The sequence below is a fragment of the Dendrobium catenatum genome, unplaced genomic scaffold, assembly GCF_001605985.2.
Source record: "Dendrobium catenatum unplaced genomic scaffold, ASM160598v2 fragScaff_scaffold_490, whole genome shotgun sequence".
Classification (NCBI taxonomy): Eukaryota; Viridiplantae; Streptophyta; class Magnoliopsida; order Asparagales; family Orchidaceae; genus Dendrobium; species Dendrobium catenatum.
This window is the reverse complement of record NW_021318952.1, coordinates 638,681-655,034: the sequence shown is the minus strand read 5'-3', so window position 1 is coordinate 655,034 and position 16,354 is coordinate 638,681. Positions and strand designations below refer to the sequence as shown.

Here is a 16,354-nt window from a genome sequence, read left to right as displayed (position 1 = left end):
AGTGAATATCTACTGACTACATCTTTCTTGCTCATGTGCTTTGAGTGAGTTAAATTTTGTATTGAAGATGTTCATTTCTCAAGTTGCTTCAATGACTTTCTTGAAGGATATTTAAGTTCAACATCAATGTTGAGGGAATGCTGCCCCTGATCTCTTTATCTCTACTGCATATGGCTTATCAAACCTTCTTAGCAAATCCATGCCAACTAATTCTTATAAAGGTATATGTAAAATCTGTATCAACTTCTCTCACCATCTTTATACAAATAACTTGTTAGTTTTTGACATTACTACTTCTCAAAACATCACTTCACTTAATCACCCCCTCACCCCCTAATATCTCAAATACTTCTAAAATATGCACTGCTTTAAACCTCACTATTTATGATTCCACAATCAAATATATGAGCTTTCCTATCTCAAGAAAAATATTACATGTCTAATTTTCAACATGTTATTCAAAAATCATATCTCTCTTAGATGGCTAGATGGCTAATTTATTGTCTTTTGTTGATAGACTTTAATTTGTAAGATGCAGTATATAGAATTGAATCTCTTATAAAATAAAATGATCTATTATCCCCAAAAACTATTGTAAAACCATAAATAAACTTCATTATGGTTGCACTGCAAACCACAAGCTACACCTCATCTCATGGAAGAAGACTTATTTGCATGAGCAATTTGGTAGTTTGAAAATTCTTGGCATACAAAGTCTAAATTCTGCTCATCTCATCTCTCTTTTATAGACCATATGAGCTTCTAATGAGATTTTGACACTTTGTTGTAAGGAAAAATATATCTCTTGCTAGAAGCAACAACTAGTCAAAACTTTGAGCTTCTGAGAAAATTTGTGTATGGCCACAAAGAAGGTTAAACTAAAATTCACTTTCATTATTTTTAATAACTCAAACATATCCTTCCTTTAGGACCCTTCGTGTAATGGGAGATCTCTTTATGAAGCTTTTTACTCCACTTTATTCTTCTCTTCTATCCTCATTAATGCTAACATCTCAATCAACAACTAGAACATGCCTTCCTCTCATGATGTTGTTATCCAGATTGTCATTTCTCACCTTAACATTATGAAGATTTATGTGAATGGTCTGTTTTGGAAAGATTTGAATCACCCTACATTCAAATCATTCTATCCCATTGCATAAACACATGTGGTATAACAATTTTGCTATGTGGTTTTCTTGTTATGGTTAGGCCTTAAAAGTGTTGATAATTTGTTCAGATTTAATGTTTTTATTCATACTACTTTTACCTTTTGCAATGACTATGATGAAAACATTTCTCACATTTTCTTTTAATCTGATTATTCTTTTAATATCATCACTTTATTGCCTTGGGCTTCTATTTTTTTTTTCTTTGGCCAAATTTTCTTCAGCTATTAAGCTTCATATATGATATTGTTAAACCCTATGAACCTTATATGTACTAGAGTTTTGATGATTACAAGTATTATTGGTTATACTAGCTACTAATCAAGCTATGTGTGCAGGAATTTCTTTTAGTTGCAGAAAGCACATAAGTGATGGATTCAAGATAAAGGAATAGCTAAGACTAAAAGAGTTAAAAGCAAAAGAAATCTGTTCGTTCCATAAAGATCAAGAAATAGAGTGCACATGTCAATTTGTAACTGCAATTTTTCTTTTTATTAAGTCTTTTGTATTTTTAGGAATGAAGTTGGTTGAACAATCACACATAGATAAGTGATATTATAAGATTAAATAGAGTTAATTTAATTTTATGACCAGATTATACTATACAATTTACTTCGTACTGTATTATATATGTGGCAATTTTGCAAATTTTGAAAATCAAGTGAGATTAATTAAACTAAAATTGAAATTGAAAAATTACGTAACTAATAATACTGGATGATAAATTTTTCAAATTCAAAACGTCAAAATTTTGAAATTTCTAAAAATAGGTCAATTTAAACTTTAAATTTATCATATTATACAAACTTGTTCATACAACAGAAAACTTAAAGATATGTATAATGAATTACCTATTTTGGAACTTAAAATCAAGGGGATGAATACCCATCATTTAGTCTAAGAATACATAGTGTTTATTCAGACGAACTTCATTCAAACAGGACAATCTAGTTTCATAAGTCGACAAGGTTATTCATATCGCACTGTACAATCTTGGATCAAACTATATGATCTTCCTATCAAATTAACTTTATCAAAAAATTTATAGTTTGAAATAGAGCTTTATATAAATACCATATTCTTTTAATAGAAATCAAAGGACGGCTCAAGCTTTCTTGAGAGATACCAAGGGAGCTCTGAGAGAGCTTTTGAGAGAGTTTCACTTTATTGTGTGAGGGAGAGAAGGTGATTGAGTTAGGAGTGATTGTAAGATATCTCTTGAAAGAATGTTCAAGAGATCTAGTTTTACAAAGGTTTTTTCTTCCTACTCATGTCCATTTTTCTCAATTATTGATAAAGGGCTCTTGAGTGCAAAACCTCAAGAGAGACTTGTGATGAAACTCTTGTGCTAATTGGAGGCTAGTGGTAAGGCATCTATGCCCGTTAGATGCATAAGGAGTGTCACAATTTGACCTAATATGACTCAATATCATACAGATCATACCGTGCCCGATCATGACAAGAACTACAAACTAACCCCAATAACCAATTGGGGAAGTGCTCGAAAAAATTAAATTTCCAATTTAAACACATCACAAAGTCACTAATAAACATAAAATAAAGCATAAGACTATATCTAAAAAAAAAAAAATTTCTATATATCATCCAAAAAAAAAATTCCCTAAAATCCACTACAAAACACAAGCTTTTATATGTTGGGGGTCTTTTCATGATTTCATCCGATAATAATAATAATTAATAACAATAATATTCCTCAAATTTCCGAACTCAGTTTTTTAACTAAGGTCACAGATTTCCGCGGTGAGAAGGGCAAAGGGCAAATGGGGGCATCTGAATCTGTCGCCTCCAAATTGAATCAACAGGTAATCCGTCTTAGATTTGCCGCCTCTACGGTTCTTTTCTACCTTCTGAACTCGGCCTTGATCGTTTATATTTCTCGAAAGAAACAATCTTGTGTTTTCTTTTGGCAGCCACCGATCGATCAGATAACCACTGTTTCTGAGAGGATAGAGAACGCTGACCCTATGTTGGAGAGGATCCAGGCCTTAAAGATCGTCAGCTCAATCTTAGCAGTCCTTGTTAATTTCGGGGTTCGTTGATTTTCACTTTCCGAATCCTTAAAAATATTTTTTATAATGTAGGCGACGCCACTGCTGAGATCCCAGACGCCGTCGGAAGGGAGCTTGACAGATATTCTTGTCAGAAAACCATCTTCTTCCTCCAACTCTAACATTCCAGGCGAGAGTTTTCTCTCTGAATATTCCTTGTTTTTACTTTTGTTTTATGGCTTATTTCTAGGCTAATGCTTGCTTGTTGTTTGCTTCCGAGTTTGACTCTAAAATATTGCATAATTTTCTGGTCATTGACTGTTAGGTTGAGTGGAAGATAAGTAGGGCTGTAAAATAAATGAATTTGGTACTGGAATATGCGGGAACACTAAAATTGTCTAGCAATGTGATTTCTTGAATACTAATAAAGTAATATTTGCAGAACCTTAAACTAATAATAGCAAGTTCTTTTGCAATAAAATGGCGTATTCAGTTTTCAAATATAGCTTTCACCACTTGAGAAAACCTTTTAGTTTCAAGAACATAATAACAACAGCTGGAGGATGTTTACATGCAAATAACTTGTTTATTGAAAGTGAAGTCTTGATATGATTCTTAAAAAGTCACTTAGCTCGACTTGGATTTGGTAAGTCAGGCTTAACTTGACCAGGCTAAGATAAGCTTAGCAAGGTTATGCTTCACTAGGTAACACTAAGTTAAAAAAGATTAGGTTAGCTTAGCTTAAATTGGGTATATTAATCAGTATTAGGGTTTAGGGTTTAAGGGCGTGCAATATTCTTGCATCGATTAGAGAAAATCTCTCAATGGAAAGGTTGGCTAACAGGCTAACAATTTAAATTCTTTGTCGAAATATAAAAAAATAATCTTGATTGGTTGATCTTGAGCAGTTTAGCTTTTATTTGGTTTGTAACATAAACTTAAAAACTGTGTTCAAAATTGTGTAAAGAAAGAAAATTTGTTGGCCCATTTCCCTACTTTGAATTTCTGGATACTTTCCTCTTCTAGCTTATTATGCTGTTAAGATTAATATATTTGTTACAATTCATAAATGTCCTTTCCCATTCTAATCATTTTATTCATCAATGGTATAAGATTTTGTATTCATTGAAGTGAATTGGAACTTAGCTTATTCTTTTTTTTGAAAATATAAGAAAGAAAAAAAATATGGGCTTGGCCTAATAATGATTATACTAGTGTTTGTCATCGGCTACAAATGATGCATTTTTTCGGAGAAAAGCATTGATTCAATGTAGTAAATATATAATGCATAAAACATATTATGTGGTTAAAATTGGAAGGGCCCTGTGGCATAGGAGCTATCCATATGAGATCATTTTCTTATTTCTTTGGTCATATTCCATTGAGGAGAGAAGATCAAAGATAAAAAAGTCCAATATAAATCCCAGTGTTAATGTCGAGAGTTAGAGTTTGTATTGATGACATGCATCAATCTTATAAACGACGACATGCAATGACATTATTAGTGATTGTGGGTGATGAAGTCATCATGCGTCGGTGTAGCTAGGTTATAACTGTAGAAGACTATATAATAGAGGACCGTAGTCAAGTGACAATCGTCGGGGACTGTTGTCAAGTGATAATGGTCGAATGATTGTAGTTGGGCGATGGTGGTCGGAGGACCGTAATTGGGCGATAGCGGTCAAAGGATTGTATTCAGGCAATAGAGGTCGGATGACCATAATCAGGCGATGGTGGTTGATTGACCATAGTCAGGCAACGTGGTCGGATTACTATAATAAGGAGACGATAGTCTAGCTTTGGTGGCTAGGGTACCATAGTTAAGCGATGATGGCTAGAGGATCGTACTTGGTTATCATGGCTGGAGGATCGTAGTTAGGCGATGGTTGCCGGAGAACCATAGCTGAATGACAATGGTTAGAGGTTGGAAGACCATAGTTAGGTGATAGAGGTTGGAGGACTATAGTTAGCTGACGGTGGTCAGAGGATGTTGGTCAGGCGGTGTTCTGATGGTAGCAATTAGGTTTTTTTCGACAGCAGCAATAGATTGGTGTTCTGATGGCTGCAGTCGAGCGGTGTTAGGGTTGTGGAAGTTGGTAATTTGATGGAGGCAGTTGGGCGGTTGTTCGATGGCAAGGGTCAGATTGTGGCCCAAAGGGATCCAAGCTTCCCATCCTCCATTTTTATGTAGAGAGTGGAAGCCTATTTATAGATTTTTTAAAGTGGTATGTCTTGTAAGTATAGAGAAAATTTGAAACAATCCATCGAACAACTTGTATTGATTCTTGCATTCATAAAACATTCCTTTAGCCTTGAGGTTCTTATTAATGTCGTAATTAAGCGATTTTAGGCTCTTTGGATCCTTCTCATTGAAGTGCTTGATTTGACTATAAGCATGCAATATCTATAGATCATTTAGTCATCCAATTAGTGTGTTGAAGTTTTCAATTACGCTTTAAGTGTTTGATATGAGCCTATGAGGTCATTTGAACTTTTGATTGAAACACTTTTGATATCGTTGGGTTCATCTCATTTAGAAGTTTAGTTTGACTATATATTTGTTGAAATCAAAGTTTGGATGATTTTGAATTTAATTTTGGAAGTTTTTAATTCAAATATGCATCGAGATTCATATCCAATCAAAACAGTTTTCGATGACGTATCAACTCTCATTTCTTTTTCTTGTGAGTTTTTCATGATGATGACTGAAGCAACTTGGTGGAACTGATAATTGTTCCATAAATTAGAAGAATATAACAGCTACTTAAATAAGCAGGCTCTTTTTAGGCAAGCTGCCATCTGTTGTTATCGTTGTTCATGGAGATGTAGGAGCTTAAATCAGAATAAATTTATAGTCCTTTCCATTTGCAGCTTTCTATAATGTTCTACATTGATAAGAGAATGTCCTCGTAACTTAGCTTACACCCTTGTTATATTGCAACTGAGTTTTTGCTTGTATCATACGACGGTGAAGAGACGAGCATATTTCAAAAGGTTAGCAGAAGTTCGGCAATTTTTTTTTTTTTTTTTTGAATAAATTATCCCATACATTTACATTGAAGATATATCATGAGCTCACCATAAAGCACTTGTAAGTTCTTCTTATTTGTAGAGAGCCCGCTTCCCCTTGTTTTTTAATCCTTAGAGATAAACCCTTATAAAGCTTTTGTAAATTCTTTTCTTGTTACTAGCAAGTGAAGACCATGTAAGAGACATAATTAGACTGTCTAGTCCCCAGAACTAAACCAATGTAAATGTTTTTAAATGCTTTCTCGTGCTTCTTGCAATTAAGAAAGTACGAAAGAAATAAATGGATCTTTCCACTCCATTTCTTCAGTTTTATTTGGTAATGTTGTGCTCCAAGAAACAACTATGCCGCTATTCGCACAGAGATGGACATGTTTTCATTTTTTTTTTTCTTGTGTATTTTTAAGTGCAGGATTAGAGCATAGTTTTAATGCTTTCATAGGGCGTTATGAATTTTGTTGTACATTTCCAAGCAAATCGAAACTGTAATATGGTACTTTTAACTTTTTGCACGGTAACCTTTTTTAATGCAACATTAACGGTGACATGCAATCTGTTTATATAATTCTATGTGAGCATCTGTTTTAAAAACTAGGGGATACATGGAGCAAAATTGTATTTTGCAGCTAATTATTACTAATCTTACTTGCTTAATTATCTTTTTTCTTATGAAGAATGCCCAATCTTTCCTCCGCTAGTTAATGCAAATGCCCAATAGATTACCTAGAAAGTCTAAGCCATATATTTATGTCACCCTTGAGTTTCTGTTTGATTTTTGTAATCTCAAATTCTCACAGGAAATCACTTCACCTATTATTTTGGTTTCTCTTGTGCTATTTTATATCTCCATCCCAGATGATTTACCTGCAGACTCTATAATTTATCATCAACTTTGAGATATGTCTAATTTATCTTATTTCCTCTATTGCATACATTTTTGTTACCCTTGATTTTTTCATTTGTCTTTTTAATCTCAAAATTTGCATAGGAAATTACATCACTTGTTAGATATGCTTATTTTTTTTTAGGTTTAACTTTTGCTATCTTATATTCTTATCTCAGATGGTCAACTTGCAGACTCTGTAATTTTATTATCAACATTGGGATGTATGACTAATTTCTCTTGTTTCTTGATTCAACATATAGAATTACTTTTAATCAATGTCCATATTCCTTTTATTGTTTCCTCTCATTATGCTAAAATGTTGAGTGTAATTAGGGTTCCTCGTGTCACTAAAATACATGGTATCCATGCATTGCCTACATGGTTTCACTAACTTAAATTAAAATGATTATTATAAGCATAGCTGAAGTTATGGCCTGCTGATTGCCTGAACCTATAACCTATAATAATAGCAGTCGTATAGGATTTATGAATCATCCAACAGTTCTGTTGAATAAAGAAAGTAGATTTAGGTGATAAAGTACACACTCTAGTAAAAAAAATTACAGAAAATAGTCAAGAATGAAAGAGAATTTTAGACCAATTGATGAAACAGGTTTGTTTAGATAGCGAACAATTTTAGGTCAGCAAAAAATATATTTTCTACTTGTCTATACAAGAAGAACAAATAATAAAGATAGACCAGAGCCAGAGAAGGCTTGAAATGCTATCCTTTCAATTAGAAACCATACCCATGTTAGCCCCTTATATCTTCTGAAACTGTCAATTTTCTAACTTGTTGAATCTTAACATGGCACATTTTAATACCAGTTCATCTACTGTTTGAATATAAGTGGTACTTTGCGAATAAAAAATTTTAGTACATAATTTTTTTTTTAACCTATGAAACCTAATGTTTTGTTGGTGCGTATGAAACCTAATGTTTTGTACTTTTGTTGGTGCGCTTCTCTCTTCCTCTCTATCTCTCTTTATCCCTTTCTTTATCTCTATATCTTTTTTTTTCTCTCTCTCCCTCTCTTTTCCTCTCTCTCTCTAAAAAGATAGGGAAAAAAAGCAAATATTAGCTTATTAATCAAATTTATTTAGCTTCGGTGATGATTCTTAATTAGCTGATGATTGCCATAATGATTATTTAGTCAATTATAATAATTTTTCTAGGGGCTTACTAGAGCAAACTTGTTATTTCAACTCATTGCTCCCACTATCTTATGAAAGTTGGTGGAGAAACTAATTATCCTAAATCAAAATCTTGCAATGTAAGTCAAAAAGACAAAGCAAGTAAATTATAGATGGAGAGAGGAAAAGACCATAAATGCACAAACAATAGATGAAATGATGAAATTAGCTAGTTTAGATAGCAAACAAAATTCTTAAGGCATCTTGCTAGTTTTTTCTCTAGTATATAATAAATGAAACAATGGTGTAATTTATATTATTAGCTTGGAAAAGATATGAAATCTTTCCAGATAAAAATCATACTTTTGTTTGTAAATTTATGTCTCTAAAACTACCGAGTTTCCAACTTTTTCAAACTTTGACATGACACGTATTTAGTACCAATTCATCTACTCTTTGAACACCTTCTCCATAGGTGCTACTCGAACTAAGCAGCTTCATACTTTTTTGTTATAGGCAGTCTGAATCCCAATGTCCTATTGGAGCTCTTCTCTACATATCGTGATTGGCAGGTAGAAAAAGCCAAGAAAATAAGTAAGAGGCAGGTATTTTACTTGCATAAAACTTTTTCATATGTATAATCAATCTCTAGATCAGATCTGCTCAAAATACCGCATTTAAAATGATCACTATTGGCCGTTCCTCTATTTTGGTTGGGGTTGGGGAGAAGGCATGACCCAATTTCATAAGAATAAAAGGAGAATCAGAATAAGAATTACCTGGTTCACCGCAAGAAGCCAATTGCAACCAAGCTAGAAATAATGTCTATAGAAATAAAGTCCGCACCCAAGATGACAAATGATTTTTGTTTTCTAGTATGCTCTTACTATCCATGCTGGTATACGTATGTGTAATGCATTTGAATATTTTAAAATTACATTTCTTTATTATTATATTTGCACGGTGAATAGGCATAAATGTATGTTTTTTAAAGTTAAAATTGGCAAGGGGGACGATGTATGTGTATTTATGTAAAATTTGTAGAGTATGTATATGTTGTATTTGTTATTGTTAAAAAAGTGGGCTATAATTTGATTCTTTCTCATTCAAAGCAATTCATACATGATGACATGCAAACTATTCTAGGAAAAAAAATAATAGGCATCTAATCTAAGCCAAAATAAGAAGGGGCTGATAACATTTGTATTCTTTTTTAATAAAAGAACATCTAAGAAAAATATTTAATAGCTCGTATAATGGGTCCTCCGGTGCGCTGCAAGCACCGATAACGAGATTTTGAGGCTTTTTGAGTTTGAGGGGTGTTATACTTGCACAAGGAGTGATGTCGGCGGCAATGTCGATGTTGAAGGCAATTATAAAATGTCCTCTTTTTTTTCTATTTTCTTTTCTTTCTTTTTTTTATTTTTCTTCTCCCCTTCTTTGGGAGTGCATGCTTTGGTGTCTAAGCCAAAACTATCCAAAGGAGCTATCTTGGGATATGACCAAATGCCACACGTCTTTATTTGTCAAGGTTAGGCACTCTGGCAAAGCAAACCCCTGAGAATTGCAATGAAAATGCGAAGTAGCAAACTTGTTCGTTTTCTTTCAGCCACTGCTATTAATTGATGCATCATCATTTTGCTTGTCCACCATCATATCAAGCTTCAATTGTGACAACTTTTTTACTACTTTCTAAAGCAACTTTTCAGTAAAAAAATTCTAGTTTAAAAAATTATATACTAAAAAGTTATTTTAAAATGCAGTAAAAAAGTTATGCCAAATAAAACCTTAATATGTTGGATGCTAACAAAATTGGTTCGTCAACCATGTATCTACCAAAAGTCTGAATTAGCTTGAAAAAAAATTATCAAGATATCTTTACCTAAATTTGATCGAGTTAAGTTTTTACTTGGATTTATTTTGAAATGAATGTATTAATGAGTTGATTGATTAGTAATATATTATATTCTCAAAGTAAATCTAATGGATGATAAATCCATCCTTGTCAAATTTGATTCAGGATATCTCTGCCTGAAATTTCTCCAAATTAGCATAATTTCTTCCAAATCTGACTGAATCTTTCACTTCATATCCTTATATGTAAATCTTCTCGTAAAAAAAAAAACTTGGAAGTCTACTTTACTTCCAGATAGTCTACTTTACTCGATGATATTCATCACCTTTACTCGTGAAATACTGCAGGAGGAGATAGAGAACAAGATTGAGACAGCAGATGCTCTGGCTGGGAAGCTTCTCCAGCGTTTCAATCATTCAGCCTCTTCTATGAGAACAACAGCGCACAGCCTTACTGAAGGTATTATTGTACCTCCTCTACTTAATAATACAATAGAAAATATAAGTTTATTATTGTAAAATATTCAGTCCACACATCGTCTAAAACTCAAGCAGACTGAGTGGATGTTATTTACATTGGCGAAATAAACTCATAGAATAATATTTGTACCCATAGCGGTTATATTATATTCATTTTACTATGCAATACATGCAGTGCATCAATTGCAGATAGAGGTTGGGGAGCTCAAAGGCAGGCTCACAGAGGTAATAAGTAACTGTGATGCATTATGCAAGAGAATTGCAGCAGAAGGACCAGAATCACTTCGCAGATCAGCCGTACCTTTTGCAGCAAGAGGGATTTCTTCAACAAACCATTTTTCATCAAGAAACAAATCATGACATTTAGTTTGTGCATACTGATAAGAAGTTATTCAAATTTGCTATTTTGTTTAGCATTTTCCGTACAAACTTAATGTACCAGATGAATCACGATTAATTATTCTTTGAACCGTCTGAATTTGCTACGATTTTACTGTCATTTTGTTGCGCTTTTACAAAAAAGACAGTTAAAGGGTAGCAAATATTTAATATTTACTAAATAATTGAATATTTGCTGCGCTTTTATAAAAGTGCAATAAAAATGCATTTATAATTGAATATTTACTGACATTTTGCAAAAGCGCAGCAAATCCGGACGGTTCTCTCCATCTGATGTCTACATAGAATAATTTCTCGATGAATCACAAGAATATTTATTTATTTTGTTTTTTAGTGACAAATTTGCTTTTAGATGTTAATTTAGATCTACAAAGTCATACCTACAGATGCAGATTGAGCAGGGACTCTGCAGTAAGATGATTGCCAATGGGAACTATTTTTAGACTTTTTATGATTGCTTTTTAGAGTTGATTGTTTCATCATCATTATTATTATGTGAAGAAAGAAGTCGGAAATTTTACCAATTGAGCGTTGACGCTTTGACGGCATTCCTCATCTATTGAGCTTACCTTAATTAGTTGAATTCTTGAAGAACAATATGTTACCGTAAAGAGGCATCACTGCAGTATTTCTTGTATTTGTGTTCTGTTTAATTAGTTTATATTGTTTTACCAAACTGTTATGGTTCCTTTTTATTAGAAAGTGCCCAGTAGTTCTGGATTTTACAAAATATTTATTTAAAGGAGACAGATCTTCACTTTCATGTAACAATGCAACACTTCAGGAAAATCATCTAATAGCGATGAAATTTCCAGCAGTTATAGAAAATTTCCGCTGGTATGTCATAAGTTTGACATCATTATCGGCGGAATGACCGCTAGTATAAGATTCATTTTCCCTTACCCACTAATTCCTCATTTCAATGAGGTTTCTACGCTGGAATTTATGGATTCTGGTTGCAATTCTGCATAAACTGCAGCTACAATTGCTGATAGAAACACAACATAAATTCATTCAAAAGTTTTTTTCAGCAGAAAAAAATCTGCTGGTATATGTTTCCTACGAAGTTTATACAGGCAGAAAAACCTTAAACAAAAAACCTTTGGAAATTTTAAAATTTGTCTGAAAAATTCATCAGTAATGGACAATTTTCTTGTAATATAACACAATGGTCTCAAGATAAAAAATGAATTTAGTGCCATTTAACAATGCAAAATAATAACGTATATTTATTATATAAATATCTTGCATTTGATTAAATTCCCATCTTTTCATTGTTTATAATATAAATGTCATTAGGGTCATTAAATCAGCATTATTCTTAGCCTCTCAATATTGTTGATTGGCCAAGAATGTGCTAGAAATCTTTATCAATAAAAAATGTCGATCAACAAATATGTTAGTTAACAACAATGACAAAAGAATAATTCTTCCAAAATACCGTTGGTTAGTCTTATAAACCTTCATCAACCGCAATCATCAGTAACCACACAATTTGAGTCCACTGGCACTATTGGTTGATCAAGAGTTTTACAATGGGGCTGTTTTGTGACTAGAAAAAAAAAAAGTGTAAAAGAATATTTTGAATTGTTTGGATGAAATGTGTGATTTTTTTTTTTGGATTGAAGTGAATGCAATACAAAATATAAAAAGGTTGTGCCCGGCAAGTGGCAGTGGGGTGGCGAGTGGTAGTGGCCTACGACGGCTGACGGGGTGGGGGTTGCGGCGGCGACGGCAGGCGACATTAGTAGTAAAGCAAGCTTTGAAGTGGTGTAAATCATTTGTAAATTAGGCGAGAACAATTTACCTCAAAAATAAACTGAATTAAATGCGTTGTATTTATTTTACATTCGGAATTACTTTTCATTCAACCAAAACATCAAAATTTTAAAAATTCATACATTTTTTATATAATCTCAAATCTCGAATGAACAATAATATTGGCAGCATGGAGCCTGCTGAGCACTCATTAGAAAATCAAAACCTGACGGACCGGCGATTTTAATTCCGTTCGGCTTTAAGGTTAAGCCGATGTCATAAATAAAACTATAACATTAAAGCTTTCCACCAAGAGTAGATGATTTACAGTAAAAAGCACTCATCATGATGAATTCACTCACATTTGTTTATTTTATTCTCATAAATCATTGGATAAGTTTATTGTGATTTGCTTTGATAATTTTTAAATTTATTAGAAATTGAGCATAGCTTCACAAGAATCTTAGTCGTTTTACAGGAGAGTAAAAACACTACATGTTTCAGTTTTCTCTCCTCTCAAAAGCCTCGTTTGGTTCCCGACGCCTTTTTGAGGTTCTAAGAACGGGTACCTTCTCAGATCGGTAGATATACGGAGTTTTAATAAAATGATTTTTACAAAAGTTGTCTAAACAAACATATAAAACAGCAACAGTTTTTTTCCGATTCGAACCGGAAAAGACGTAATTATGCGCAACCAAATGAAGCCAAAGAGAGGCCTTCTAAACGCATCAACTAGCAAAACAAGCCAACTGAATACAAATTTACAAATAGAAATCTGCATAACGAGGGGAAAGAATGATAGATACCTAAATTTTTGTTTCATTCACCTCTCAGCTACACGCTTCGAAGCAAAGAAAAATGAGTACTCGAATTAGCATACAATGCATATTCTGCAGTAGCCTAAGTTGTTAATAGATAATAACTTCTCACCGTCTGTTGTCGGTAATAAAAAGAAGCTTTAGCCCATACCTCTGAGAAGAGATGTTTTTTTTCCAAGTGAGCTTATTCTTGTGAATCGAGAGTTTGAAAATTTTGCTGTGATCACTACCATAGTACCATCAACAAGTTCAAGGAAGTTAACAGCTCGAATGCAATGTTAACAACTTCCAGCTGAGCTTAGCTACTTAAAGCCTGATATTGCAAAGAAAAGCAAGAAATATTATTAGAAAATTTTTAATCAGAAGATCCTAATCAAAATTTGATTAAGGCTTCGTTTGGGACACCTTTTTTATACTTTCTAAAACTATTTTTTAATATAAAAAATTCATTAATTAGAAATTTTTGTACTAAAAAGCCGTTTTAGAAAGCAGCACAAAAGCTGTCCCAAACAAAGCAAAAGATGGCATAACTATTAGCTTTACTTTACTGATCCAATGACTTTGAGGGTCATCCTAACTAAAAATTTGATCAAGATGACTGGAGCCAATTTTTTGGTTATTGCATCAGCAAATGGATACGCAAACTGAAATATTTATATATATGATATCAAATATTGATAACGGTACCATGAAAGATGCAGAACTACTCCAGAGACAAATCGTTGCTCCGTATTTGGCGCTGCTGTTCTGCTATGCCTTTGCCGAGTCGTGCAGATGTTAGCATCATATCTCCAGGTCTCCCACTTATGTAATTGCTGGCAAGTTTAGGCTTGAACCACCTTCTCAAAGTAAGGCCATTTATCCTTATTTTACCATACGATTCATCTCCTTGATAAGGCAGCCCCAACCGTCTCAGCAAAGATCCAACTGCTTGACCGACCCTGCATGGACAAGGATTGTTTTGCAGCAAGAAAGTTCAGCGTTTTAAGAAAGATTTTAAAATTTTAGTTGGGATATCCTCACCCAAGTTTGATCACATCCTAACTTTAAAATTTCTCCTTCGTATAAAATATTATTGGAATGAAAGTAATGTTATGAAAAGGAAAATTATGAGTTAAAAATATTAAATAAAGACAGAAATTAACTAAAAACTGTATAAAATAGATGCAAAAGAGCAAAACGAAAGAAAAAATGAACTTAACACATTTTGCCACGTGCAAATAGAAATTAAAAAGAATTCCTCGCCTTGTTTGCGGGCTATAAACACCAAGAAAAAAAAAACAAGAAAATTGCATATGCTAATTTAAGCAGTTGCCAAAATTTTCTTCACGCCTCATAAATGTGCTTATGTGGAGCAAGAAGTCGACAATGCTCCAAGTATTTCAAATATTTTTTGGATATAAAACAGGAAATACAAATGAAAAGAAATCTTTAAAAAAGGAGAAAAAATGAAGTCGAGAGAAAAAATAAAGAAAAACCCTTATAAAATTGGGAAAATAATAAGAAATAATAGAAAAATATAGGATAATCCTAGAATATTTTGAATATCCTAGAACCTTCTGCTACTTTTTTAAGACATGTAACATCAATTTTCTTGCCTGAAAAAATGTTAAAATGCTTGCTAAATTTTTGGAAAATAATAAAATTTGGTATAATATGTCGAGATAATACGGAATTTGCTCTTGCTCCTCTGCATGTAGAGATTCGAGTCCAAAGGGCCCATATCTCCAAAGCTAGCAAAAGAATAATAATCATAAAAAATGAAATTCAACCAAACCCACTCGAACTGGTCTTTTCTACTGAGACATCGGACTACCCTTAGCAAACATAGTATATCAAGTGATGCAAGCAAAGTTGTCAAATTGACCTCAAGAAATGCAACGAGCACTGATCACAACGACATCTATTGTTGAGTTAGACCGGTCCAGCCGGCCCCTTCTATGCGGCTGGTTCGGGGTTATAGCAGGAAGGGGGCGGCGACAAAGGAGAGAGAGAGAGATAAGGGTGGGGTCCACTTGATATTCAAATTCAAACTTGGAGTCAAAGGAGGGGGCGGCATGGGCTTTTTGGTCTTTTGGTTCTATTGTTTAATTGCATGCCTTAAGTATGATGAAAATTAGGGTTAGGGTTATGCTTGATCATTGTTTCTATTGGAGTTCTCTTTGGTGTCTTGGGCTCTAAACTCATCGTCTAGAGATTCAGAGAGAACGATCCTCCTCTCGAATTGAGGATCAATTGTATCTTTGCTTCGTGCCTGCTTTGATTTGATTCCTATAATACAATTTACTGTTTTGGATTGTTTTCACCGAAATTCTTGAGTTGTTTGCGCTGTTTTTACCAATTATTGTTAGGTTTGCTTGCGAACTCGAGTATTTCCCATTAGTGTTACTAGCGAATTCAAGTATTTCCTATCATGTTGCTGGTATGCATCTATAATGGACTTGCAAGCTTTCTACAAGCATCATTGTTGTATCGACTATTCATCCTTTGCAGTTCTATCTTTTAATAGTAGTCCTGACTTCCAATCATCCTAGGGTCTCCTCATCTCGGTCCTGCAGTTTCTGAACATCAGCATACTTTTCTTTAATGATTTTAACCCTCCAAAGGGCCTACAGGATTTAAGGCTTGATACCCTGCGATGACTGACTCGTATTGTGGGTTGTATGTCCTTGCAGCAAGCTCAACTTCAAGTAGATCCGCAGGTCTTCTGCCCCAATCTGTATTGCTATTGAGGCTACATTTGGTAAAATCTTGCTTCAAAAGACCAATGGAATTGATGCTTGAGCATGTTGCCTTGATAATTTTAACTTTTTTAGCTTG

The 16,354-nt window shown here is 33.5% G+C and overlaps 2 protein-coding genes across 2 annotated transcripts in view; one reads left to right on the top strand and one right to left on the bottom strand.

Annotated features, from left to right (window-relative positions):
• The first annotated feature begins 2,883 nt into the window (after positions 1-2,883).
• On the top strand, positions 2,884-11,557 carry LOC110114245. The gene is made up of 6 exons (XM_020847061.2): positions 2,884-2,992; positions 3,101-3,184; positions 3,272-3,368; positions 8,742-8,830; positions 10,428-10,539; positions 10,735-11,557. Exons 1-6 carry the CDS (start codon positions 2,951-2,953, stop codon positions 10,917-10,919), a joined length of 609 nt encoding a protein of 202 aa, XP_020702720.1. The 5' UTR covers positions 2,884-2,950; the 3' UTR covers positions 10,920-11,557.
• Positions 11,558-13,496: 1,939 nt separating this feature from the next.
• The window catches only part of LOC110114224 (pentatricopeptide repeat-containing protein MRL1, chloroplastic), a 46,473-nt gene continuing 43,615 nt past the window's right edge, over positions 13,497-16,354 (bottom strand). Inside the window, exons 19-20 of the mRNA XM_020847026.2 lie at positions 14,222-14,475; positions 13,497-13,847 (exon numbers count right to left, since the gene is read on the bottom strand). Of these exons, the coding sequence (XP_020702685.1) occupies positions 14,238-14,475 (238 nt within the window). The 3' untranslated portion in view covers positions 13,497-13,847; positions 14,222-14,237. The remainder of the gene's footprint in view (positions 13,848-14,221; positions 14,476-16,354) is intronic.

Coding starts and splice junctions, on each gene's coding strand:
- LOC110114245 (XM_020847061.2), top strand. CDS start 2,951: ATGGGGGCATCTGAATCTGTCGCCTCCAAATTGAATCAACAG. Junction 3,185..3,271: donor GGATCCAGGCCTTAAAGATC/GTCAGCTCAATC, acceptor TTTATAATGTAG/GCGACGCCACTGCTGAGATC. Junction 8,831..10,427: donor AGAAAATAAGTAAGAGGCAG/GTATTTTACTTG, acceptor GAAATACTGCAG/GAGGAGATAGAGAACAAGAT.